General features: G+C 41.7%; 2 protein-coding genes across 3 annotated transcripts; one reads left to right on the top strand and one right to left on the bottom strand.

Annotated features, from left to right (window-relative positions):
- On the top strand, window positions 1–13,117 carry LOC121189514 (E3 ubiquitin-protein ligase TRIM8-like). 2 transcript variants are annotated; one of them, XM_041049693.1, is made up of 7 exons: window positions 1–259; window positions 794–1,391; window positions 9,784–9,879; window positions 10,572–10,805; window positions 11,143–11,174; window positions 11,471–11,586; window positions 11,708–13,117. In XM_041049693.1, the coding sequence occupies exons 1-7, from the start codon at window positions 246–248 to the stop codon at window positions 12,364–12,366; spliced, it is 1,749 nt and encodes a 582-aa protein (XP_040905627.1). In that variant the 5' UTR covers window positions 1–245; the 3' UTR covers window positions 12,367–13,117. The 2 variants fall into 2 exon arrangements, with proteins under 2 accessions (XP_040905627.1, XP_040905628.1); XM_041049694.1 differs by having other exon boundaries at window positions 1–263; window positions 11,708–13,115.
- Window positions 13,118–20,038: 6,921 nt separating this feature from the next.
- npm3 (nucleophosmin/nucleoplasmin, 3) lies at window positions 20,039–22,660 on the bottom strand. The gene is made up of 5 exons (XM_041049695.1): window positions 22,449–22,660; window positions 22,185–22,270; window positions 21,886–22,005; window positions 21,706–21,799; window positions 20,039–20,817 (listed from the first exon to the last, which is right to left on the bottom strand). The coding sequence occupies exons 1-5, from the start codon at window positions 22,519–22,521 to the stop codon at window positions 20,699–20,701; spliced, it is 492 nt and encodes a 163-aa protein (XP_040905629.1). The 5' UTR covers window positions 22,522–22,660; the 3' UTR covers window positions 20,039–20,698.
- Window positions 22,661–24,155: the final 1,495 nt, after the last annotated feature.

Here is a 24,155-nt window from a genome sequence, read left to right as displayed (position 1 = left end):
TGAAAGCACTGAGCTCACTCCCGACGAGTCAGAGGCTGTCCGCACTTACGATTAAATATTAGTCAAAGAGTTGACGGGAAAGCGAAACCAGCCGAGTAACAGCCGGGAATGCTATAAAAACCCCCCGGCGCTGAGCGGGTATGTCGGACACACTGCTGTAATCTAAGCGGAGGAGCTAGATCTCATCGCGGGCTGGATGCGATAAGCTCTAAGGCATTATAGGTGCACCGGAGTCTTCCGACGACATGGAAGATAAATAGTTGGTAACGTTGCTTTTCCTCCATAACACAACACCTAATATGTTTCAGTAGACTTCTGTAATGGTTTTTTTTGACAGTAGACAAGCGTGTCCTCGCCTAAAAATAAGATGTCAGTGTGACATTTTATCACACAGAGTCCCATTTCCAGCCTTATTTTGAAGCAAGTTGTCGGCACAGCTCGTATCGTCCTGTTGTTAATTCCCCCATCGACATTTTACGAGCCCGACATTATGTTGTCATTGTATGCAACGAGAGCTGTTTCACTGTGACAGTGTGTTGTCGAAGTTTCACTGTGGTTGCACTTTGTTTCCGCTCGAATACCTGAAGAGTTCATTTTCTCGGCCCACATCTTTCTATGCCATATTGGACAGGATGTGAGGAAAGTAGTAACAAGACTTTTGTAGGCTTCATTTTCATGAGGGTATTTTTTTTTTTATTATGTATTTCAAAATGAGCTAACTGCAGGAAGCAATAAACACCTGTATTTAGAAAATAATTCTTAGTTTTGTTCCTTTTTTTTTTTTCTGTTTCAGTCACATCACTTTGGATCCAACTGAAGTCATGAATGCAAGTTGGAAAAACTGCTTGGAAGAGGAGCTGCTGTGTCCCATCTGCCTGAATGTTTTCGAAGAACCCATCCAGCTGCCGTGCAAGCACAACTTCTGCAAGGGTTGCATCTCGGAGGCCTGGGCCAAAGACAACGCTGCGGTCCGCTGTCCCGAGTGCAACCATGACTACAGCCAGAAACCCACACTGGAGAAGAACTTTAAGCTTGCCAACATAGTCAAGCGGTTCAATGCGTTGAACACTGAGAAAGTCCCTGCTGTGCTGCAGTGTGTCCTCTGCAGACGAGGCCCCCCGCTGCCTGTGCGGAAGGTTTGTCTGCGCTGCAAGGAGCCCTGCTGCCAAACTCACATCCAGACGCACCTACAGCAGCCGTGTGCAGCCCCGGGACACCTGTTAGTTGACGCCGAGGAGCTGAGCGCTTGGACCTGTCCCAGTCATGAGGAGTACAGACTACTCCACTGTGAGGAAGAGCAGGTGGCTCTGTGTCCATTCTGCTGCATCTCTCACTGCACTAACCAAAGACATACAGTCTGCGACGTGGACACACAACGCATTCAAATGCAGGTAGATAAATCACACCCACACTGACTCTCCAACTCATCAATTCACTTTAAACTGTCAGCTGAAAAGCAGGCGACAGTCCACAAATGTGACAGATGCACTTTCTTCCATGGATTTTTCTTTGAATTTCAAGGAAGCAAATATTTCTTTCAGTTCACTAGTCTATAAACGGCTTCCTTTCTGCACCTCTTCTTTTAATCTTATGTGATGTGAAAGGATTGGACAGGTGAAAGCGAGTCCTCAGGGGAAGATGATAGCATGTACACACGCTTGCACACACATGCAGCCATACGTCACGCGCTGATAGCACCCGCTCCACACCGCCACACCTTCGCATTAGCCACCCTGTGCCCTCGGGTAAGTGGTGTGATGCAATCTGCATCCACCGGAAATGATAACCCCTGCGCGGTGGGGGTGGATCCACATGTAGTTTGTTTAGCTGGTTGGTTAGCAGTCCTGATGGGTTTCAGCACTCATTCATGAGGAAGCGCTCACCCAGCAAGGCCTTGGAGGCTGATAAATGAATTGACATGCTGTTGTTGAGATGTTCACAAGCCAGCATTTCAACGATTCCCAGGAATTGGAAAAGTGATTCAAGCGAAATTTCCTGGGATAAAGAGGAACATAGATTCCATTTGTGTTAACCTTACTGACAAGAAGTGAATAATGATCCGCCTTGGCAGGGTTGACCTCAGGATGCATGGAGGTATGCGTCTCGGTTTAAGGCCAGCGTGTCATGGCTGCGTCCACCTCTGTGTTTTCCACAGTCCTATACTTTATTTCAGTTCTCTTTCTTTTCACGTGTCTAATGTAAGTGGCAAGGTGTAAAAAACAACCACCCACGCTGCCTTACACACATTTCTATCTGTGAAGGGGCGGAAGTGAGAAACAGATTAGTTTTAGCATCTGCCGTGTTGTGGTCTTGTTGATACATTCATCGCATTATTCCAGTTGGGAAAGTCACAGACGCATTTCTTTCCAGTGTGTAGATCACAAAGTTCTAAATTGGTAAAAGTCTTTGGTGCAAACTGTTGCTCTGGTTCAGAGCTATTATTGGGACAAAAGATGTCTGTTCAGCCCTTTCCACAGCTGCTCTCTACACACACACATGCACACACCCACCGGTTTTTCTGCTCTTTCACAACTGTATGATCGCAGGGTAAACGGAGCTATCCAGGAGTCAGAGTTCCTGGCTCTTCTCAGATTAACACTCTCCATGCTTGGGACTTTATACAGAGTGTATTCTAATAGATTGATAAATGTGGCAATACTGCCAAAAAAAAGTTTGACTTTTCCTTGGATGCTGGGTCATTTGTTCAAGTAATTTGAGGCCAGAGTGGCTTCTCACCATTACTTACTGAGAGTTTGTTCTCCTTGACAAAGCTGTGGTCTATTTTGGTAAAAGGATTTTAAATTCCCATGGCAGCACTCTTGTTGCTTTTTGGATAAACAAAGAGGGAAAAACCAATGTTGCTAAGTTCGTATCTTTGGTTATTTTGGCTCTCAGAGGAGACTGCTACAGTAACCCTTTGCAGGTGTGCTGGTAATTTTGACAAGGAGAAAGAAAGAGTAATATAGTAGTAATGTGGTCCCTGGGACAGGCGGAGGAGGAGCCCTCCCACACAGCCTCACCTTGGTTTTCTCAGGCATCTCAGCAGGAAACCATCGCTCATGGAAGCTCTGGCGTTTGCAGTTTCTTATATCTGGGCTGGAGTGAGTCAGTTCCCCAGAATGCTGAGGGCAGCCCATTGACATCAGACGTGGGGAATAGTTGTCAGTTGATTGTGAAAGAGGCTCTCTGTTCATTGAGCCTGAGGCTCCTCATTTAAACATGAGCTTCCTGGCAACCCGCGGGTGTCTGGATGCCTAAATAGGACAGTAGGGAAAGTGATCATTGGCTGGTTTAATCTTGATAAAGGTAGGCTTTCACGCTGCTAAAGAGAGATCAGCAACTAGACGGTTCCCCCCTGCCCTCTTATGCTATTTCAAGCACACAACAAGACACAAAAGGGAATTGGAGGAAACATGGCAAAATGAGGAAGACATGGTTGTTGAGCAAAAGCATCTAGGCAGAGAAAAGCTGCTGCCATTATGTGAAGACAACTCACATAAAGCAGCTCATTCAACGTTTACGATAGAAGTAACCCAGAAAGTGTTCTTCCCTGTTTTTGTCAATACAGCAGTCACACAGACCTTGTAGGTACCACTGAGCCTTTATGCTGTGTTAAGACAGCGATTGTCGATGTGAGTTTACTGTCTAAAAGGTTTTAAAGAATTGCACATGCAGTACGTGAAAAACTGGATGCAACAAGAAACGCAGCCAACTAACTAGGTACGACGTGAGTCTGCAGGGCAGAGTCAGTCACTGTGGCTATTATCAGATTGTTTGAAGAGGACTGTTTGGCCAAAAGTGCCTCTTGTCTAAGCAATGTGTGTTGTGGAGATGTGGTACAGGTGTGGGATGTGACAAAGATTAATGACCTCAGCTGATTTTCAACAAGAATGCTTCTAGTCTCGTGTAAGAGGATGTGAAAATGTGACCGATTTCCATCACATGCGTGTAGGTGCACACAAGTATATGCGTGTAATGTTGGCTGCTACCTGTAGTCACTTAGCAAAACTAAACGGTGTCTAGTTTTGTGTACCTTTAATGCCTGACAGACATGATGACTCCATATATATGGAAACATCTGGTCACAGTGCATCATTTACATAGTTATTTACATACATATAGTAGTATCTTTCTGTCTTCGTCGATGTGTATGCTGGTAGAACACATGATACAAATAATACAAAGAACGGTTCACACTGACGTGGCTGTACAGTGCCATCAGTAGCCAGAAATTCCCCAGCGTACCTTTCAAGTTAATGTGACCTATCCACATGTAATCAAAAGCGTTGCGCACCATCAGAGTTTAAAACATCAACATGTTAGTATCTTCTATTGCTCCCAATATGAGAAACTGTCAGGTTATTTAAGCACATGGCATTTATAATGAGCATGCAGTTATGATGAGCCTTCAAAAGACTCACAAATGCTGATTATTTTTTCCACACACACTGTTATGTATATGAATTAAGCTCAAGTTTATATGCTCCAAAGAAGGAAGAATAGTTTCCATGGTATGAAGTGCTGGACTTGTTGAGGCTTCAGGTAAAGTATCTGAGCACTTTCTTAGTTGGTTTTCTGGCGATAAATAACAACTAAAGCTATGCAGGTGTAGCTGTCAGTTACATTCCTCCACAGTAAGAATTTAACAGCATATAGTCACCTTAAGCTTAATGAAAGGCAGATTCATTGCGCTTTCCAGATTGATTCCAGCTTCAGCAGCTCAAGTTAGTCCCCATCTCTTGTGCTCCCACTATATAGGCCTCAGTATCGCAAACCAAAAAGCAAAATGCACTTGATCTCTCTTCTGGGATCCCTTTTAACCCTGACAGTCAACACTGCAACTGCGATGCAGCAATTAATGCATAATCACATTAATGGAAATGTAATGTTTTCTTCCAAGCACTTAAGCAGCACTGATCAATATTTTCATATTAACAATGGATCATTTGATTATGTTTAATGTGAGAGAGGTTGCTTGTAGAGACGAACCCACAGAAAAATAACAGCTGACTCTGCAGCTCCTGTCAGTTCTAAGCTTTTTAGAATTTTTTGGTCAGTAGTTTTGGTTTTATGGCCTTAACTGTGATTTTACTGACTTTTACTGACTTGGTTCACTCTAATCAGTGGCAGCAGCCAGCTGGTTTCAGACAAAAAGCTTTAATAAACCCACCACACACTGTCTGCCCAGCATCAAATAGCAGACTGACAAAGTTGGCGACTAGCAAACATTAAAGTTATCTAACAGCATCCCACTGTGCAAAGACACGTCCAAACAACGTCTTTTCGATGTCGTTTTTGCACGTCCAATTTTGGTCCCCTGAAGGTGCAGACTGTGACGCCAGAAGACGTCTTTTTTCTGACGTCTACCGAACGTCCAGTATTGACGTCCACAGGACCTCTGAATAAGGGCTAATTGTAGTCCAAATATGGTCGTTGTGGACGTCTTTCTATGTCAAATTTAAACTCATTTTAGACATTGTTTTTATACTGCTTCTAGACTCTGTGCACGATTGTAGTCCCATTTCAGAAGGTGGCACACTGTTCCAATTCATTTTCCTATAGCTTCATTTGATTGTCTCAGAAGCAGGTGACAACTGGAAACGCATACAAAGGTGTGATGCATTTCCAGTTTAAACCTGCTGCCGAGCCAACGAAGCTACAGGAAAATTAACTGGTACAGGAAACGGGTCCTCCACCTTTTGGAAACACATGGGACTACAGTTATACACAGAGGTTTACAATAAATCACAATTCAACCCCCACTTATTTCCATTTTTATTTTTGTCAATCACTGGCACAAACATGTCACTAGTAAAGCTTCTGACTTCTGTTGAATTTCCTGCCAACTAGCAGTAAAAACAAAGAACATGAATTTCATGGCTTGCATGTGGACATTGCTTCAGTGTTCATTAGTTGAAGCAAACATGCTTTACTTTTGATTGTCTGCCAAAACTAAATGAAAGTGATAGTCAACAACTACCAGTAATAGAAAAATACAAATAAATAAATATAAAAATAAAATAAATTACACCACCCACCTTGCTTGGGTCTGTATCACAACAAATAAACATACATATACAACAACAGAAATTTAAAACAATAAAAATTAAAGTGCTAAACAATGTGTTTTGAGGTAAAATCCAACCAGAACCAATTTTACTGAATACAGAAAAGAAGACAATGCACAAAAGCTGTGACAACATTCTCCACAATGGATAATCAGTCCTGAGTGACTGCTGTGTATCCTCCACTTCTTTGCGGTCCTTTGCTTCATCCTCTGTCCTCTGTGTCATCAAATTTCATAAATCCAACTGCACGAGCAGAAAAAGAAAAATTATTAGAAATATGTAAAGGAAATCTGCAGTCATACTGTACTGCTCTCACCACGCGTACCCTTACGCTAAAATACGGTGGCTACATACACAAATACATTAAACAACAGGACATTACGCAAAATGTAATGCGGCTAGCAAACAAAGTCCACTAAACAATGCTAACAACACAACACAATAAACATACCACTTTGAAAACTACACGCACACAATACTTACAGACTGTACGTTCCCTGGCTGAAACGTGTGCAACCACATTCAACTTTACGAGCCCATCTCTGTGTTACTGACCGAACTTACTGACTGAAGAAACGGAACGGAGCGGCCAAGATGCGAATTGGATCATTAACAGAAAGAGCGCTCACTCTGTCGCCGTTTCCAAAAACTAAGAAAAGTACAGAACACTCACTCTGATACAATTTCCATGAACCAAAGGAAAATACACATTTGACATTTTTATGCTTTTTAACACTTTTAACTTATGAACTTTAAATATTACTTTTAACCTTTAAAGACAGCACACGTACACCAAGTCCCCATATTTGTAAGCAAAAATATGTTGCCTGTGTATCCACTACCAATACTGGATTAATACATCTATCACCACCTGCCTATATCTTCGTGGCTCGCTAGCATGTAAAAAGCAATCCCCGCCGTGAGGGAGCCGCTAGATATAAAGTTCGCAGCTTGTTCTTTTCGCTAGCTTAGCGAATTTAGCTTAGACCAGCTACCAGCCTAGCTCTGGTTAGTGAGCAGTGACTTAGCGACTTAACAATGCTTCTTCACGTTAATCCTTCAGCTAACGTGAATATTTTTAGGCACAGTCGTTTTCAAAAGTAATTCCAATTCCATTTAAACTATGGCCAATGTTTAGCTAACATTAGCTGATACGATGACATGCAATGCCAATTGTAGCCACAGCAGTTTTAGGTAGTTTAAAACAACAAAGCTAGAACAGCTTACACTATAAATACATAAATGAACATAAAATGAATAAACATGACCAACTTACTTTCAACTTAGTGGAAAACGGTGATTCTTGATGTATGCTGAACAGAGCCGAACGGCCACTTGCTTCCACAAACAGGAAATCAGAGACGGTCGATGAAATTCGGAGAATCGCGCCAAAAGATTGGCGTGTTGCCTCGGCCAATCAGGGTGCCGTTTACTGGTTGGCTTATGACGAGGTGCTGCCTCAGCCAATCAGAGTGGCGTTAACTGGTTGAAATCATAAGAGTTATAAAATCAAGGCTCCTATGTACCATGAAATTATTTTCTGAAGCTTAATTTCCAACAAGTTGCATTTCCATATAAATATATGAATAAAAACATAAACAAATAATAAATAAATAATTACTAACAAATAATGTTTAATCGCGAATAATCTATAATCGTATTCATTAATCATGTTGATAACAACAATGCTGATATTTGTCATTTAAAAAATTACATTCATTAATAATGTCAATTTCCTGCACCTGTCTTAGGCGTCCACGTGACGTCCAAAAAAGTTACCTAGTCCGACGTTCAAATGTTGAAATGCATATTGACGTCCAAGTGGGGTCATGGTTAGACGTCCAAATATCGGACCTAGTTTGCACGTCGTGTAAATGTCCAGAACTGGTCATGGACCGACGGACGCAATATAGACACGATCTGAACGTCCATCCGACGTTTAATGTTTAGTGGGATAGTTGCCAACTAGCTAACAGCGAAGTTGGAGACTAGTTAATGTTAAAGTTAGGTAACAGCAAAATTGAAGACTAGCTAACGTTGAGTAGCATTTAGGCCACACAGGAGCTGTTGAAGACCAAAACACAACTAAAAGAAGAGTGAATATTGGCTTAGAGTTGTTGGGTGACCAGAAACTCTGACTCAAAGAAATGCTAACGTTGGTCTGTGTCTACTGGTTGTGTAATTAGGCTAATTATTGCTAACACAGTCACTAACTAATGTGTATGGTGATAATATGTTATTTTTGGGTTTACAGGTTGTCCCACTGTCCCATAGCAGCTCTAAAACTCAATTCATGCTGCTTTAACAGTTTAAATGCTACTTTTGTTTGTTATGCACTCTTTCCCCTGTTTGTGCATCTAATGTCAATAGTACAAAGTCCATTTCATTATCCAAGTTATCTAAAATTGTGAAACAAGTGAACTAGAGGGGATCAAAATGTTTCTGCTGTTTCCCAGGTGACAAATTTGTCAGCAGTCCTCTTGTCTAAAAAGGACAGTTTTACAGAATATGTAAACCAGCAATGGTGTGTGTAGGGTTATTTTTATTCTAGTGTTTTATGTCGTTTAGTCTTTTTTTGTTGTTGTTTTAGAAACTGGAAGGACTGTTGGAAGTGCTCACTGTGGTATAGTATAGTGGCCAGCCAGTTGTTGTACATAAGACTCCATGAGTGGTTGTAAGCAGCTGAAGAGGCCTGTTGCTGTGATACCACAGTGTAGATACCCTGAAACTCGCTCACTAGAGACCGCAGGAATGTCCTCATTCTCCGTATCTGTGCTTCAAACTTTCTCTCTGTTGGTTTCAGTCTCTTTTTGTGTGTCTTTCTCACTTTCTTTCTGTCCGTTCTTGGCATGTGCAAGCAGAGCCCCACAGCACTTTGCCTCTCCTCCCGTTCCCTTTCTCCCATGCACACTCATGCGGAGGGAGAGAGAGCAGACCCCAGCGTTGTGCACACAGACATGACAATCTGTCACTGACACAGAGGCCAACGCAAACAATGGGAGCGATGCATGTGGCAAAAAGAGAAGGCAGAGAGGGGTACTGCAACACCCCCACTTTTTGCTCCCTCCTGCCGCTTCACATACACATTAGCTTTCACATATAAATACGTACACAAGGCTTTGTTGCCATGACAGCGGGTTTTCTCTTATTTGAGCAGGGTGCCTTCCCCATTCAGAAACAGTTCATTAAAAAACGTACCTGCTCTCGCCGTTCCTAGTTTGCTGTCAGCCTGTGACTGTAGATTGATTTGCATCTCCTTCTCTAAATGCAGAAGGATTGCGTTTACTGGCTCTTTTACTGGCTTTTGGCTCTTTTTGCACTCTGATTCAGCCCAAAGAAGAGGCCAGGCGGGTCCCAACAATAGACTTCATTTGATGTAGCAGGGTGCCTGTTAAACTTAGAAGCAATCAGAGGTGGATTTGTGCAGTGGTGTTTGCCTTTCCTGATGCTCTCCTAATGGATAAATGCATGTGGTTGTCGCTGGCAGCTGTTGTTTCCTCCATCTAATCAGGATTGTGGATGAGGTTATCTTAGTGACTCATGAATAGGAGCCAGGTTTGCTGAGGTCCCGGCAGAGGCTGGAGTTTTTAAGAACTTTCAGTGTGTGTGTGTATATATATATACATATATACATACATGTGTATGTTTCTATTTTCAGTGTATCTTGTTGGGGTTCATCTATCTAATCCATCTCTTGTGTGTCATCTCCCCACAGGCCATGCTAATGAGGCAGCAAGACAGACTGGAGGGTCGTGTTCAGAACATCGATGAGCAGCTCACCAAGCTGGAGTCAGACAAGACACTGATGAAGGTACAGTACGACATACATAGCGTATACATACAGAGACACAATTCTGAACATTATCAGTCCCTTAGTTCTTTGTCATCATGTAGGTCTATGTTTTAATCTTGTCTACACTGTGCTGTAATGAAACACCCCTATACCTTTGTTCACTGTTGGAAAATGAAGAGAAAATGTCATTTATTTCTAACTTTAAATGTCTAGTGCACTAGAGTGGAAAGTACATTTTACAAATGACTTTCCTTCTTTACTTCTGAACAAGTGGATTTCACAAAATGAAGTAAGAAATAATATACTTTAATATTCAGCATGTAACACATTACGCTATTACTGTGTATTGAAGCATCATTTCTTTTTTTAAAATAATACAAGGTTGTTTGTTAGAATTGCTCCAGCAATTTAATATCGCACCTTCGGGAGAATCACAAGAAACTGATTAAGGAAATAAGGGTCTAACTTGATGAAATCAAAAGTGATGACCCTAGAGTATTTTTTCTCAGCCACCAAAGACATTACACAACTACTTTCATAAGTTGAGATGTACTCTCTGTTGCTAGGAAATTCATTTTGACTTGTGAAATAGGTGTTGTGCCTGTATAATTTGTCTGTGAATACATTTTATAACTGTGTGTCCGTGCATGTGTCTGTAAACCAACCTGTCTCCAATCTGTCTCCAACCTGTCTCCAACCTGTCTCCGCAGGATGCGGTGTCTGAACTGAAGGAGCGTGTGAGAGCCCAGTATCAGAGGATGCATACGCTGCTAGAAGCGAACCAGGCTGAAACCATGCAAATGCTGGAGAGCACTTGCAACATGTATGTGAGGAAAAACTCCCAGCAGGTTCTGCAGCTCAACGAGAGGCGCCAGGAGGCGGAAAAACTTCTGAGCTCAGTGCAAACCTTCTTCCAGAGGGCGGACAGCATTAACTTCATCAAGGTAGAAAAAAAAATCTGCATCTCTCTTTCCATTTTCTTCCACGTGCATACACTTTCTGTACATCTGCACAAACACATGCAATATACACATCAACAAATGGTTTTACAGTGTTTGCATCCACTGAGTCAAGTGTTGGATTTTGAAGAGCTCAAAAAACATTGTCACACACGAACCTCATGTGCAACAAACACTGATGCATGTACACAATCTGCACAGACAGACAACAGCAGACTCATTGCCTATGTATTCTGCTGTTCTCCTCACTGTAGCTGTTAGAGAGATGTTAAAAGGCAGATGGTGGGTTTGATTAACTTTTGTGTCTTATTGTCTTTTCCAGAATACAAAACCATACCAGCTGCTAATAGACAGGTAAGCATTGTTATTCCTATTCAACTTTATAGTACATGATTGTATTTAGTAAATCATTTTGTATATTTGGTGCAAAGACCCTTCCTCTGCTGTAATTGATACCAGAACATGGGTCAATCAGATATTCTCTTCCCAACCACAACTTATTTTTCATATACGTATGCAATTCTTCACCTGTTTTAAAACAAGAGCGTTGTCCTTGCAAAAGTACAAGTCTGTGCATAAAGGAGACGTGAAGGGTTCAAAAGTCTTACTGAATCTGGTCCTTATGGTTTCACGTGTGTTTCTTTTTTCAGGTCAAACACACACCTGAATAGTCCCATCCCTCAGCTTAGAGTGGGCCAGCTCAACTCTCATCATTTGCTGTCTGAACTCTCAACGAGAGAGAAGAACCTGCGCAAAATGCTGGAAGGTAAGAAAGACTAACAAAAGACGAGGGGAATGTGGATTGTTAGAAGATATGTAACAGTTTCTGGGACATGACTTGATTAACTATTATGTTTTTCTGCCCGACCACTACTTTCCATTTTCAGAACCGTTCAGCGAGGCACCCATTCTTGAGATTGTCCAGCCTCACAGCAGCTCTGCTGGCTCCCAGATGGGGACTAGTTCAGGACTACAGAAGAGGAAATACAGCATGGCCTTCCTGGGTAGTAACTCAGAAAACTCCACCTCCCAGGATTCTTCACCTTTGGTCTACGGCGGCAAAAAACCCTTCCTGTCTGACCAGAGCCATCGTGCTTCATCCATGTACTCGTCTGAAGGCATCTCCCAAAATCCTCACACTGGCCCCAGCCATAGTCGGCTCCTTGACGCTTCGCCCCATCATATTGTGGGTCTAGGGTCCAGCTCTAGCCACCACTCAGGGACCATATTCACCCCCTCCCACTTCCCCAGCGGAGGTGCCTCTCAACAAGCCATGTACGAAGGAAGGAAAGTACTGATGTGCAATTTGAATAACTGCTGCTGCTCCAGGGCCCCCGCTGCTCGTGCCCGGCCTCCGTACCCAGCGTTGGACTCCTTCCCCTCCATGACCTCTCAGGAGTTTCCCCCACATGCCCCGTTACCTGCAAGCCAGCCGCTGCAGCATTTTCCCATCAGGGGACTGATGGAAGCTTCACAGACAGCCAGGCAGCCTGACTTCTATGGACTGTATGGCCAGTCTTCAACCAAGCATTATGGGACCAAGTAATAAATCAGAATCAGTTTGTTCCTTCTTATTCAGATTGGCATCAGAATTTACATGTTAGCTTTTTGTTAATTTCCTTTTTGGTTCAGAGGTATGTTGTCAACTTTATGTCTCCAGTACGCCTCTATGATAATGTATTAACGTTTCCTGTCCCTTTGAGAAACCGTACCCTGTTAGCTTTGGTTAGCCCTGTTTACTTTCCGAATCACAGTGACAGCAGTAATCGTCTAATTTGAAAATGTTTTGTATTTTTATTTATTTTCCATTTTAATTCGACTGGAAGTGCTAATGTGAATAACGGAGTCTTAAATCCACTCAAGCAGTGAACTAAAAAAAAAAAAAAGCAACATATCCTTCATCACATGTGGGACTCTAGAGACTTCAGTGCCTAAAAAGACTGTTAACACGCTCTTAATGTACTTGCAAGTTCCTAGCTCTTGATTATTTCCTGTTTGCGGCTGAAAGCATGCAGGGAGCCTCTCCATGCACTCCAAAGTCCACGTGGCTTTAAAGACACACTGGACTACAACTGCTTGTCAGGTTTTTCATGAATTTTTATATAAGATTATGAATAAACCAAAACCAGTGGAAAATATTGAATAAACAAACATATAAAATTACATTGTGTTGTATTTTAAGCATTGGTTTACACATTTGAATGTAATCTTGTGGGGTTTTTAACCATACTTTAAACCAGGTGACATGTTTATTATTTTAAACATTAGGTTTTATTATAGTTTGAGGTTTGTCTGTACTGAGAGCACATTGCGTGATTTGCTTGGATTAAGGGGTTTTACAGCTTGACTCACTGGTTTACAGTTGAAATCTCAGAGCTTCCTTTAAAAAAAAAGAAAGAAAAGAAAAGCCATTATTATACAGTGAATCCCACCCAGCGACTCACCCACAATCTATTCATAGGTTAAGGCTTTTAGATGGAAAAGAGAGACACTGGATGACCACATGTTTGCTGTATTCAGAGGAATCTCAGAACATGGTGGAGGAGGTTTGGGACAATGATTTGTTAAAGACCCGGCAACAGCAGGCCCATTATCTGCCAATTTAGGACAGTTCACTTCCTTGTCAACATCCTGGTCTCTGGCAAAGTCTCTGTCTCATCCCTCTTTGTCTCATTATTGGAGCTGGTTGTCAAGTTAGGTCAGAGAACAGGAATAACTGATGAGCAGCACCTCCCTCCCCTCTCTCTCCGCTCTGTCTCTTCCTCTCCCGGGGTATCATTTGCCAGTGCTCGTTGCAGAGGAGGAGGAGGAGGAGGGTCAGAGCGGCGGATGATATAAGCGCAGAGTTTTAATGATGGCTGGGACAGTATAGTCATCTACTTATCTGTCACTCATATGCCTTTCATCGTTCCCCTCCCCCCCAGCGAGACGTTGAGGTGCAGGGAGCGAGCCGAGGGGCGGAGTGGAGGGCTGAGAGTGAGGAAGAATGGTGAGAGGGACGGGGTGGGGGCTACAGAGCAAGTGAGGCACATCACTTATTTATGGGTTATAAAATGTTCTGCCCTTCTGTCTCATTCTCCTTTTTCTCTGGTCCAGTTTGGTTTTATTTTGTTTTTCTTTTCTTGAATTCAAGAGTGTGAATACTAAAATTTCTGATTTCCTTTCCAAAGAACCCAGCCCCCTTTAGCAGCAGATACATGAGGCAGAGGAGTAGGAGGAGCTGAGGTTTAGTTACAGTGTGGCATCAATTTGACATTTATTGTGTATGTGTATGTGTGTGTGTGTGTGTGTGTGTGTGTGTGTGTAAGCCTATTAGCATTCCCCTTGTGCACCGTTCCTTCCTTGTGTGTGTTATTAATAAAACATACAGTAGATATTCTGAAGGAGGCCACACTATTAAATAATTTCATTTATGGCTGTGCATTTGTGTCAGCCATGCCATTTTCAACTGTGAAAACTTCAAAATTATGAATTTAAATGTTAAAAAGGACTGAATTATATCTTATTTTAGTTTGAAAATACAAATAGTTGGAGTCAGTATTCTCCCCAAGACTTCTTAAGTAATATTCTGAATGCCCACTGCAGATTATTACACAGTCTAATCTTGGTCTTAGCACAAATGTTAGCTAGTGTGTGTGTGTGTGTGTGTGTGTGTTGCTGCTGCCTTTTGTGCAGGCTTGGAGCATGGTTGATTCCTGTTGTGCGAGTGAATGTGTGCTCAGGTGTCAGCTCAGCCAGTTAGAGTGTGTTTTCTCATATATGTGCAGAAATAGGCTCAGTGTGTGTGTGTGTGTGTGTGTGTGTGTGTGTGTGTGTGTGTGTGTGTGTGTGTGTGTGTGTGTGTGTGCTCATTGAGGTTATGTATAGGGTGAAGGGTGATGCACTTGACAGCTGTGCTCTGTTGTGGCAGGTGTGTTGGAGCTGTATATGTATGAGTACAACACGCCCCTGCCTGCAGCAGGACGTGAGCCTGTTTTGTGTGTGTGTGTGTGTGTGTGTGTGTGTGTGAGTGTGTGTGAGTGTGTGTGTATGTCTTCAGCGCATGGGGAACTGTCAGCTGTTGTGCAGCTGTTGTTTGTGTGCTTTAGCCAGTGGCTAGAGGTACTATTGGAGTTACAGTGGGTACTATCTCTCTCTGTTTCTCTCTCTCTCTCTCTCTCTCTCTCTCTCTGTTTCTCTCTCTCTCTCTCTCTCTCTCTCTCTCTCTCTGTTTCTTTCACACACAGTTTCTTGCCCAGCATTTATTATATTATATTCCTGAGAGTATATTTACATATGATGACACTTTGAGACTGTAACAGATGTTTGCTTCCTGAGACGTCAATAATAGCTCTGCAACACTTGCACTGCAGCCACAGATCCACGGCTGTGCAAGCTAAAAGAGGATGTATTATCAAAAAGAGGATGTTTTGCAGACTTCTATAATGTCTTAAAGGAGAAATCCACCATAAACACCTCAGGTTTTCATGTCAATCCCTTAGTATTAAAGAGAGGGGGCTGTGTAAATTTGCACCAATATGAAATAAACAGAGTCAGCGCAATAACAAGAGGGGATGAAAGTAATTATTAAAAATAAAGACTCGCACTGGTGATATACAGCATCTGAACGGTATTTGAGGGTGGAGTTTTTCCTCTATAACTCAGGCCTTTGATGGTTATTGCTGACAAAGTCCCAGTACATTTACACAGCTTGCAGCTTGTGTAACTGTCCCATTATTTCAGCGGTGGATGTGAGAGGTGGCTGACATGGCAGCACTGAAGTATTATAGTGTGTGGAATAAATGAGTGAATGTTAGTGTGGTGAGTCTGGACACACACACACACACATACACACAGTTTTAGCAGTCCTCCCAGTAACACCGACAGGACCGTGGACATATACAGCATAATACATACAGAGTAGCTATTTATCAACCATGCAGAATGCTAACCTTCATCTGATAAGGCCTTTGAAACCTGTGCCAAAACTCCAATCCAGGATAACAGCGTGCACACACAATACACACACACACAAGCACACAAACATCAAAGACAAAGATCCATGGCCAATGTTTATTGATCTCCAGGTCTATTTTTTGCTGGTGGAAATCATTGTAACATAAACCAGTCCTCTGTCGAGTTTCAGCCGAAAGGGAAACAAGAAAGAAGCGTTAAAAAAAATGTACACAAACGAAATAAGCAAAGGCAGGAAGGGTGTGTGCAGGTGAGCTGTACCAGTGGGACTGTGTTTGTGTGTCTGAACATGGCAGGCATTTCAGATCACAATTAAAGGGCATTTCAGAGCCCCCCCCCCCCCCCCCCCCCCAACTCTGTGGAGAACAGCTGTATCAGTTTTGGAGTGAGAATACAAAGTGGCGTGCTTCAGCTGTTGCCATAGTAACTTTGAGCTCCACAGGCAAGTGCCAGAAGTGGAAACTAATAAAGTACCTTTACTGAAGTACTGCACTTATAACTGTAATTTAAACATTTTTTTTGCTTGTTTCCTTTTTCATTTTTCCCCACCGCAGCTTTATATTTTTATTCCATTTTAGAGAAAAATATTTACTTTTTACTCCACCGCCTTTCTCTAAACTCTGCAGCAGAAAGTGGCACTTCTTAAAAGTAGAACAGAGACGCCTGCGTGAGGGTTAGTTATGCTGCTACTTCTCCTTCTGTTGTCCGGCTTTTGCATCAAAGTGGGCCAGATAAAGCAGACAGAAACTGAACATAGAGTCTGAATGTGCTCAGAGGGAGCGTGTTGCTGCAGTAAACACAGACGGGCACAGTCAAAATACCCAGTTTACTGTCTTTCTAGTCATTGCACAGGGCACCAGAAAATTCCCAGCTTTTCCTCTCCTGAGTTTAACGCAATGACATAATGTTTCTCTTTCTGTTTAAAATTCCTGTACTTTCCAAAATCCTATTCCCCTCCAACAGCATGTTAAAAAGTGTATTTTACTGGTATTTTTGTGCTCTAATGTAGGCTACCTTTCTTATTGTGGTGTTGTATGTCTTGGTAAATATATGTAGCTTTAATTTTAGTTTGACAGCCAAGTGTGTTGACCTAATTTTGTATTTTTGCACCATATTTGAGGTATTTGTAGTATATGCTTTCCACAACCGCATCAGTATATCCAGTATTGCTTTTAGCAGTTAAAAGGGTAACCCGAAAGTGTTTTTTTATCTGGTGCACTTCATGTGGTATGGTGTAGAGGCAAAGCTGAACATTTGAAATGTTTTCCTGCTGATTGTTTTTCCTAGAAAAGGCCACAATAGGCTACATTAGTTAGAGACAGGCCAGAAATCTGTCCATATTTTCCTTTTTTTTTTTTTGGCCGAGTTCTCCCAACACTGGGCTTAAAAATGAACCTAAGCTGCTTTGACACTGACGCTCCCCGATGAAATCAGGGTACATTTACCAGCTGACTGAAACACTTCAATATCACAGGCTGTCAAACTGTCCTACTGCCTAATGTCACCCAGGACCAGGTCAGAGAACAGCTTCTCTGTTATTTAATGAGCCTGGAAATCAGTGACTCAGCATCATCCATATATGAAAAGAGAGACCCTCTGGAGAAGATGAAGATGGATTCTTTTATAGTTACTTGATTGTGCTCACTCTGCTGCATGGCACCTTCAGTTGTAGTCAGTTGTATTAAAGTCCAACCCAAACCGAAAAATCAGTCATCCATGTACTGTATCTTCAATTTGAATACTCCCACAAATGAGCAGTTCTAAACTCTGTCTTAATGCACTGAAATGAATGAGGCCACCTTTTTTTTCACTTTGTCACTGAGTTAAATACACAAATAAGGTAAAACTCACAGAAATTCATAGATAGAGTTGTAGTGATACATCACCTCCCACAGGTGGTGGGCCCATGGGAGGTGGTGCCGCCCACAGTGGGGCTCAAACCCATGACTGAGAAAGATTGAGTCTTGTACTCTACCGACTGAGCTAACCGGGTGGCAGATAGAGTTAAATTATGTTTTACTAGCTGTTTTAGAGTTTTATGCTCATTTAGAGCTGTATAAAGGTCAGGTCCTCATGTTTGATCGTAGAATTAAACTCACACACCATAAAAACACTGATTTGTTAAAAGTGCAGACATACAGAAAAGGACTCAATCAGCTCAACGTGAAGGTAAGAAGAGGAGACAGAAACCTGACATAGTGTGAACTCTTTCTTTGAGACAATATTTTATTTGGCAATGACCAATGCCTAATTTTCAGTAACATTTCATTAAAAATGCTTCTCTGTGTTGCTCATGTTGCTCATGCTACAGACACAAGCATTGCTCTGTAACCACCAGGGGAAGGTGAGGACTTAATGCGCCACAGAGACGCTGCACCGTAAAACCCTTACACCCAATAAAAGTGGTGTAAAGGTTCACAAACTCCCACTCAGCACACACCAGTTAGACGTGCTTTATGAGTCAGAAAATAAGAAGCAGAAGCACCTGCTCCCAGTGACATTAACTAGCTGTGGGATTGTTATACATTGATTTCCTGTCAGTCACATGACCCATTGAGGGTTTTCTGACTCTGGTGATGTGTGTAATTCAATGAATCCTTCTTTAACTTCCCCAGAAGAGCTGAAGTTCTCTCATGATCTGTGAAAACACCATCAAAATCCAGAGCAGGTAACATGACGACATTTCAGGCTGTTACTCTTTTTGTTTCCTAACTCCTTATCATCACCCTCCTCCCCTCACACACAGAGAGGGAGATGACATCACTGTCACAATACCAAAAACCAACTGGGGTAAGAGGTGAGAGTATAACACCCTGATGATAAAAAAAATGATTTATCTAAGCATCCCTGCCATCCTTCTCGTCTTTGTGCCTCCTCCGTCAATCCTGTCTCCTTGTCAACAGAGAGCTGCCATCAAGGGCATCACACAGGTGGTCATTTCTCATGTTACCATGGCAGCACCTGGCGTGACTAAGTTGTTAGGACAAAAGTTGTGTTAGTGCCCCCCCTTACAGACGTATGGTGCTCAGCAATGTTTCTTTTCTCACTCTGTCCCTCTGTGCCACAGTCACGCTGCCAAATCATTATGCAGAGGTAGGAGAGGTATGCCTTAAGCTGTGAGTGTAAATAACTGAATGTGTTTAAGGGGATTTTAATGTATTTTTCATTAGCAGGCTGTGTTGTTGGAGTCTCTTTGTCACACTGTCTGGTTCAAAGGGTCACATTCCTCCCTGCACCTCTGCAAAAATGAAGATGGTGGTAATGTGTAAGTGGACAGAGCCTCTGTGGTCAAGCAAGCATGTTAGGCCTTGTTATTTATCCACGAGGAAAGGTGGTGTTGCTTCTCCTTTTTTTTTTCAGATTTCTTCCAATATCTCCTCCAGTCTTATCTTCATGGTGCCTGCAGCCTGCAGCCTGCTTGCTCTTCCCACAGTAATGATGTGTATAACAGCAGTTGACAGATGGACAAAACGTTTGCCGCTATTTGCAGTTGACAGTTATCCACAGTTATATAAATGCTTTATTGTGCAGTAAAGTGCTGCTGAGAAACGCTTTCAAATGTGCAGTATATTCTAATGAGTAAAATCTGTCTTTGTGGCTGTATCCAAACTGGAATCAGGAGCTGTACTGCACGTCAGTATCAAAATGAACTGCAGTTCGCTCTGTCAACCTGCAGATGAACCAGTGATTGGATCCACTACAGTGACTTGCTGTTTACAGCTGCCTTGGAAAGATCACATTTACATGCCAGTTGATGTTTGTACAGTGCTGATGGGATTGTAACGTGTATGTAGACGATGTGAACTGAAACTTGATGCGACCACACGTGCCTTCATGAAGCTTTAACTGACACAGCGCCATTTACCTGAACCCTTCAGTCACCCAGCAATGAGTTATCTATTGGTGGTGGTTTACTGTCAGCGTGGCCAGTAATTTTACACAGGTAGAACAGCTTTTTAAGAATTTTGGGTGTTGTTTTTTAGCGTTAAGCGTTCTTTTTTTTAAAAAAATTAAACTCTGATATTTTTCAAAATGTTGTTTTATTGTTTATTTAAAGTGAAATACTTTGGAACTGAATTGGAGTTTTCCGGGGGCTTCACAGACAGTGCTGTGGTTATAAACTGATTAAATCAATTGTCCTCAGTACAATGTTGGCTTTCTGTTACACTTTCAATTACAACCTACTCGCTGTGCTGTGTGTTTCAAAGAAGGCACTAAACTTAAGTGACCACGTTGATACATAAAAGTTTTCTTCTGTATTCTAATGTAACAGGCTGAAAATTAGTTTTATTTATATGAATTCAAAAGAGAGTGTAAATAAAAATGAACTGATGCATTCACTATGAGTACAAAATCTTCACATTTATGACTGACATTTCACATAGAAAAAAGGTATTTCTGAATTACAAACAACCGGAAATGGAGATACTCTTGTGAAACATTTAATAATCCATATGTACGTATGTGTGGAAATCATCTGATTGCACCATTCAGCTGAAATCACAATTGATCTTTAAACCCCTTCTTTCCCGTCTGACAAGTACACACATGCGCGCGCTCACACAGAAACACACACACACAGACACATTTTCCACCGCTGGTGCAATAAAACCATGGTGACTGTATCATATACAGTATAAAACACTGGGTCGCATTTAGTAGCAAAAACAGTTCTTCTGTAAGTGAATGTCTTAAGCGCAGTTAAATACACTGCTCAGACCGAGAGGAGAGGCGAGAACATCAGAGCCCCTCGTGATGTTCCTTCCTCCCACAGCATGTTTAGCTGCCACCACACTAAGCATTCGTGTGGCTGTGTGGAAGAAGTAGTAACTCTGTAAAATGTGTCCGTCTGGTACAAAAAAAATCTGTGGCATTTCTCAAAACGTATCAGAGAGTGAGTGAGGTCTTTCCGAAAACTCATCCGTCTACTGCCTCTGCTTCTTCTTCGCTGGTTTAATGGGGGAGATCTCTTCCTCCTCCTCCTCGTCCTCCTCCTCGCTTTCGTCGTCCTCATCAGACAGATCGGAGTCTTCGACCTGTGAGGCTGCACAAAATCAGAAGACTATGTTCAATCACTGTCTTAATTTGAATCCTGGTATTATGTGTAATTATAAGGCCAGAAAGGTTGCTTTATTTAATCTGCCCTTTCAATTGACCTTGTGCACAGTTAATAATATGCATCCGCACACACTCATTACAACCAGCGGAGAGAGCAAAAGAAGAGGTCTGATCCTGATTATGCAGCTTGCCCTGGAGAACTGATAAATGTATATTTCACTGAGTTTTGAAATAAGTTACAGTCTACTTTTAAAAAACTTGCATATCAAACATGTCAAAGGTCTTGGTGGATTTCATTTACAGAGAAATTTGACATTTTATAGCCCAAAGATACATTTAACTTTTCATGTGGTCAGGTCAGATTCAACAGAAACTGATTTTTAAAAAAAAAGTATTTCAGAACCTCAGACATCACAGCAACACATCACCTTAGTTGCTTAGTAATTTCATTGATTTTTACCACATACAAAGCATTGATTAATCTGCTTGTGACCTTCTTTATTTATTTATTTATTGACTAGTCTATAAAACGCCAGAAAAATGTGAAAATTTTCCCTCGCATTTTCTCTAAAACCCAAGCTGACATAGTGTTCAGTTAATAAAAAAAAAATGAAATGTTCACATTTGGGAAACTGTATTTTTTATTATCAAAATTGTTGCTGCTGAATTTTTCTGTGCATCAACTAATCCTCTCAGCTCCAAAGCAGGGAACAAACACTACTGCTGAATGACGTGAGTTATTGGGCTGATGAAAATGCTGCTTGCATTACACAGAGAATGAGTTATTCCTACTAAATATTCAGATTATCTTATTTTCATATACATGTATTACTTGTTAAACAAAGTACTGGGAGAGTTAAAAGGCTTTTGTTACCAATAAGGTGCAGCCCGCTGACAGTAACTGGTCCTGACCCAGCCTTGAGCCGGATGGTCACTGGGGCTTTCAGCTCAAACTCTCCCAGACTCACCTGAGGAGACAAGAGTAAAAGGTGTCAAACTTCAGCCTGTGCTGTGTGGCACATCTGTAGAGCTTATTCACAGCACTGCACAGTACCATGGGCAGACAGCTGATGTGAAGGTTGGCGATGGGCACAGAAATAGTCTTTCCTTGGTGGTTCATGGCCGTCACCTCCACCACATTGCTCTCCTCCTTGACACCTTCCCCTAGACAAATCTGCAGGAATGAGAGAGTAAGCATCTATTAAAACTGTTGACCAGACCAGAGTGTGACTGGACAGGTGGGTTTATGTTCACAATAAAATATGGACAGTTTATGGATAGCTAACAACGCATATAGACTTCAGGAGCGCTGGTTATGTGACGACTCCATATCTCTGCTGCAACTGTACATACTGTTCTGAGTTCAAGGAAGTGCTCCAGGTCCTCCTCTTCATCTCCTTGGAAAGTGTAGAAAGGGACTTTGGACGACAGCTCGCAGCCTGAAAGAAACACCAAAACCAGGATTAAATATGTTCCCGTTTCTTTTCATTCATGTAAGTGAGCGCACTGTTTAATATCAGACAAAATGTAGGGAAAAATCGAAGCAGATTCACAGGGGAGAACCCACGTGTGCGCCGACAGAGCTGCACTGATAAACTGGATTTAAATGGTTCTTACTGAACAGGAAGCTCTCCAGCTTTGATTGACCGGCCAGTCCCTGATCCGAGGATTCGTCGTCGTGGAAAGACATTTTGTCGAAGGGCTTAATTTTATTTTTCTTTTTCTTTTTTTTGTAATTTGCTGCTCACGCGTTACAGCTGAATGAGACTCCCACGAAAAATAACAAGCGCGTCGCAAACTATGAACATGTGTGTATCGTCATCAATGTGCGCCTGTGCCTCAGTCTTTTTTTTTTTTTTTGTTTAACCTCAATGAACTAATACATTAATTTAGAAAAATACTATACGGCACTCAAGGATTACAACATATTACACTAAAAATGTTTTTCTAACAATGTGTAAAAATACAAAATGTATTTTGTTTTAACACACAAAGTTTAAAATTGAATTTACAACTGCCTTTCAGCATTTATATATTTTTTTAAAATCGATAAAAACAAGCAAGTGCACACAGATTATTCCACATTATGACAGTGATATGATAAATAAATTAATGAACCCATCAGCCAAGGGCTTGTGTCAGGGATACTAATGAGTGTAAAAATCCTAAAAGTAATATTAAACCAAGATCCACCTTTTAAAAAATTATTTATTTATTTTTAACTTGGCGCACCTAATCCAATGTATTTAGTGATATAGACCGTTCTATCTCTCTGTCTCTATGTGTGCTCACATAACCTTCCTCTTCTTTGTCAAAACAGAAACCAAAAATCTTCTTTCAGGGCATTAAATTAAAAACAACCAATGAACTGGACAGACGCACATGTGCAACACAAAAGACACAAAACACCAAAGTAGCTTATTATGGTTTATTAGTTTTTAATCTTATGTATCTTACATACAAATTTTACATTGGTAAACTGACACTTTAATGACCCCCCACTCCCTCCCCCCTAAACTCAGACAAATCAAAATGTACAATTGGAGCCCTTTCTCTCAGTCACAGCCCATTTCTATCACACCAGGTTGGCAGAGGAGAAAGCTCGGCAAACTGCAAAATGAACCATTTGGTGAGTTTCACAACTTGCTGAAAAACAGCCAGGTAGGACGGCTGTACAGGGCAGGGCGCTGTAACAAGGCCGACATTTTGCCTCCATTAAAGTAAAACAAAATGGCAGCCACAGTCTCGATAAAAGATATACAAAATAATAACACTTTATGATCGACAGTGTTAACAGACTGTCTACATACTACAGTATTATGCTCATAGAGGTGAGTGGCATGCTTCGTCCTCTTTGTAGCATAAGATGAGGTTATTCTAATGACTGCCACAGCAAATCCAATACACCTCATGCACATTATGAATGTACACTGTATCAAAACATCACATTGGCAGGCAGCTACTGAAGAGCAACTGATTATCCTCATGTAACCAACATAACACTCCTATCTCTAGTCAAAGTGCTTTTTTTTTTTTTTTTTTTTTTTTTTAAATCAACTATTTAGATTTACAAAAACAAACGGGAAATGTGTCAGAATATCAAACATTCAACGGACACATAGTAAAAGGCTTAGGAATTTCTGCTTCAAACCCCCGTGACTACAGTCTAAGAGTGTGGGAGTCGGTGCCACTTTGGTGACAGGATTTAACAACCTCGGCGATCCTCGGAGCGCTCGCCAAGGCTCAACTGAGAGGACATTCATCTGAGACTGTGCCATGTTGAAAACAAAGCAGAGAGGGGAGACAGATGACAGGTGTGAACAG

This window comes from Toxotes jaculatrix, chromosome 11, assembly GCF_017976425.1.
Source record: "Toxotes jaculatrix isolate fToxJac2 chromosome 11, fToxJac2.pri, whole genome shotgun sequence".
Lineage (NCBI taxonomy): Eukaryota > Metazoa > Chordata > Actinopteri > Toxotidae > Toxotes > Toxotes jaculatrix.
This window is presented reverse-complemented; position numbering and strand designations above follow the sequence as displayed.

What these genes read in the sequence shown, in the direction of transcription:
- LOC121189514 (XM_041049693.1), top strand. An exon ending in TACCAGCTGCTAATAGACAG is followed by an intron (nt 11,175 to 11,470) that starts GTAAGCATTGTT and finishes TTCTTTTTTCAG; the next exon opens with GTCAAACACACACCTGAATA. An exon ending in CCTGCGCAAAATGCTGGAAG is followed by an intron (nt 11,587 to 11,707) that starts GTAAGAAAGACT and finishes TTCCATTTTCAG; the next exon opens with AACCGTTCAGCGAGGCACCC.
- npm3 (XM_041049695.1), bottom strand. Translation starts at nt 22,521, where the DNA reads ATGTCTTTCCACGACGACGAATCCTCGGATCAGGGACTGGCCGGTCAA. An exon ending in GCTGGAGAGCTTCCTGTTCA is followed by an intron (nt 22,271 to 22,448) that starts GTAAGAACCATT and finishes TGTTTCTTTCAG; the next exon opens with GCTGCGAGCTGTCGTCCAAA. An exon ending in ACATCAGCTGTCTGCCCATG is followed by an intron (nt 21,800 to 21,885) that starts GTACTGTGCAGT and finishes TTGTCTCCTCAG; the next exon opens with GTGAGTCTGGGAGAGTTTGA.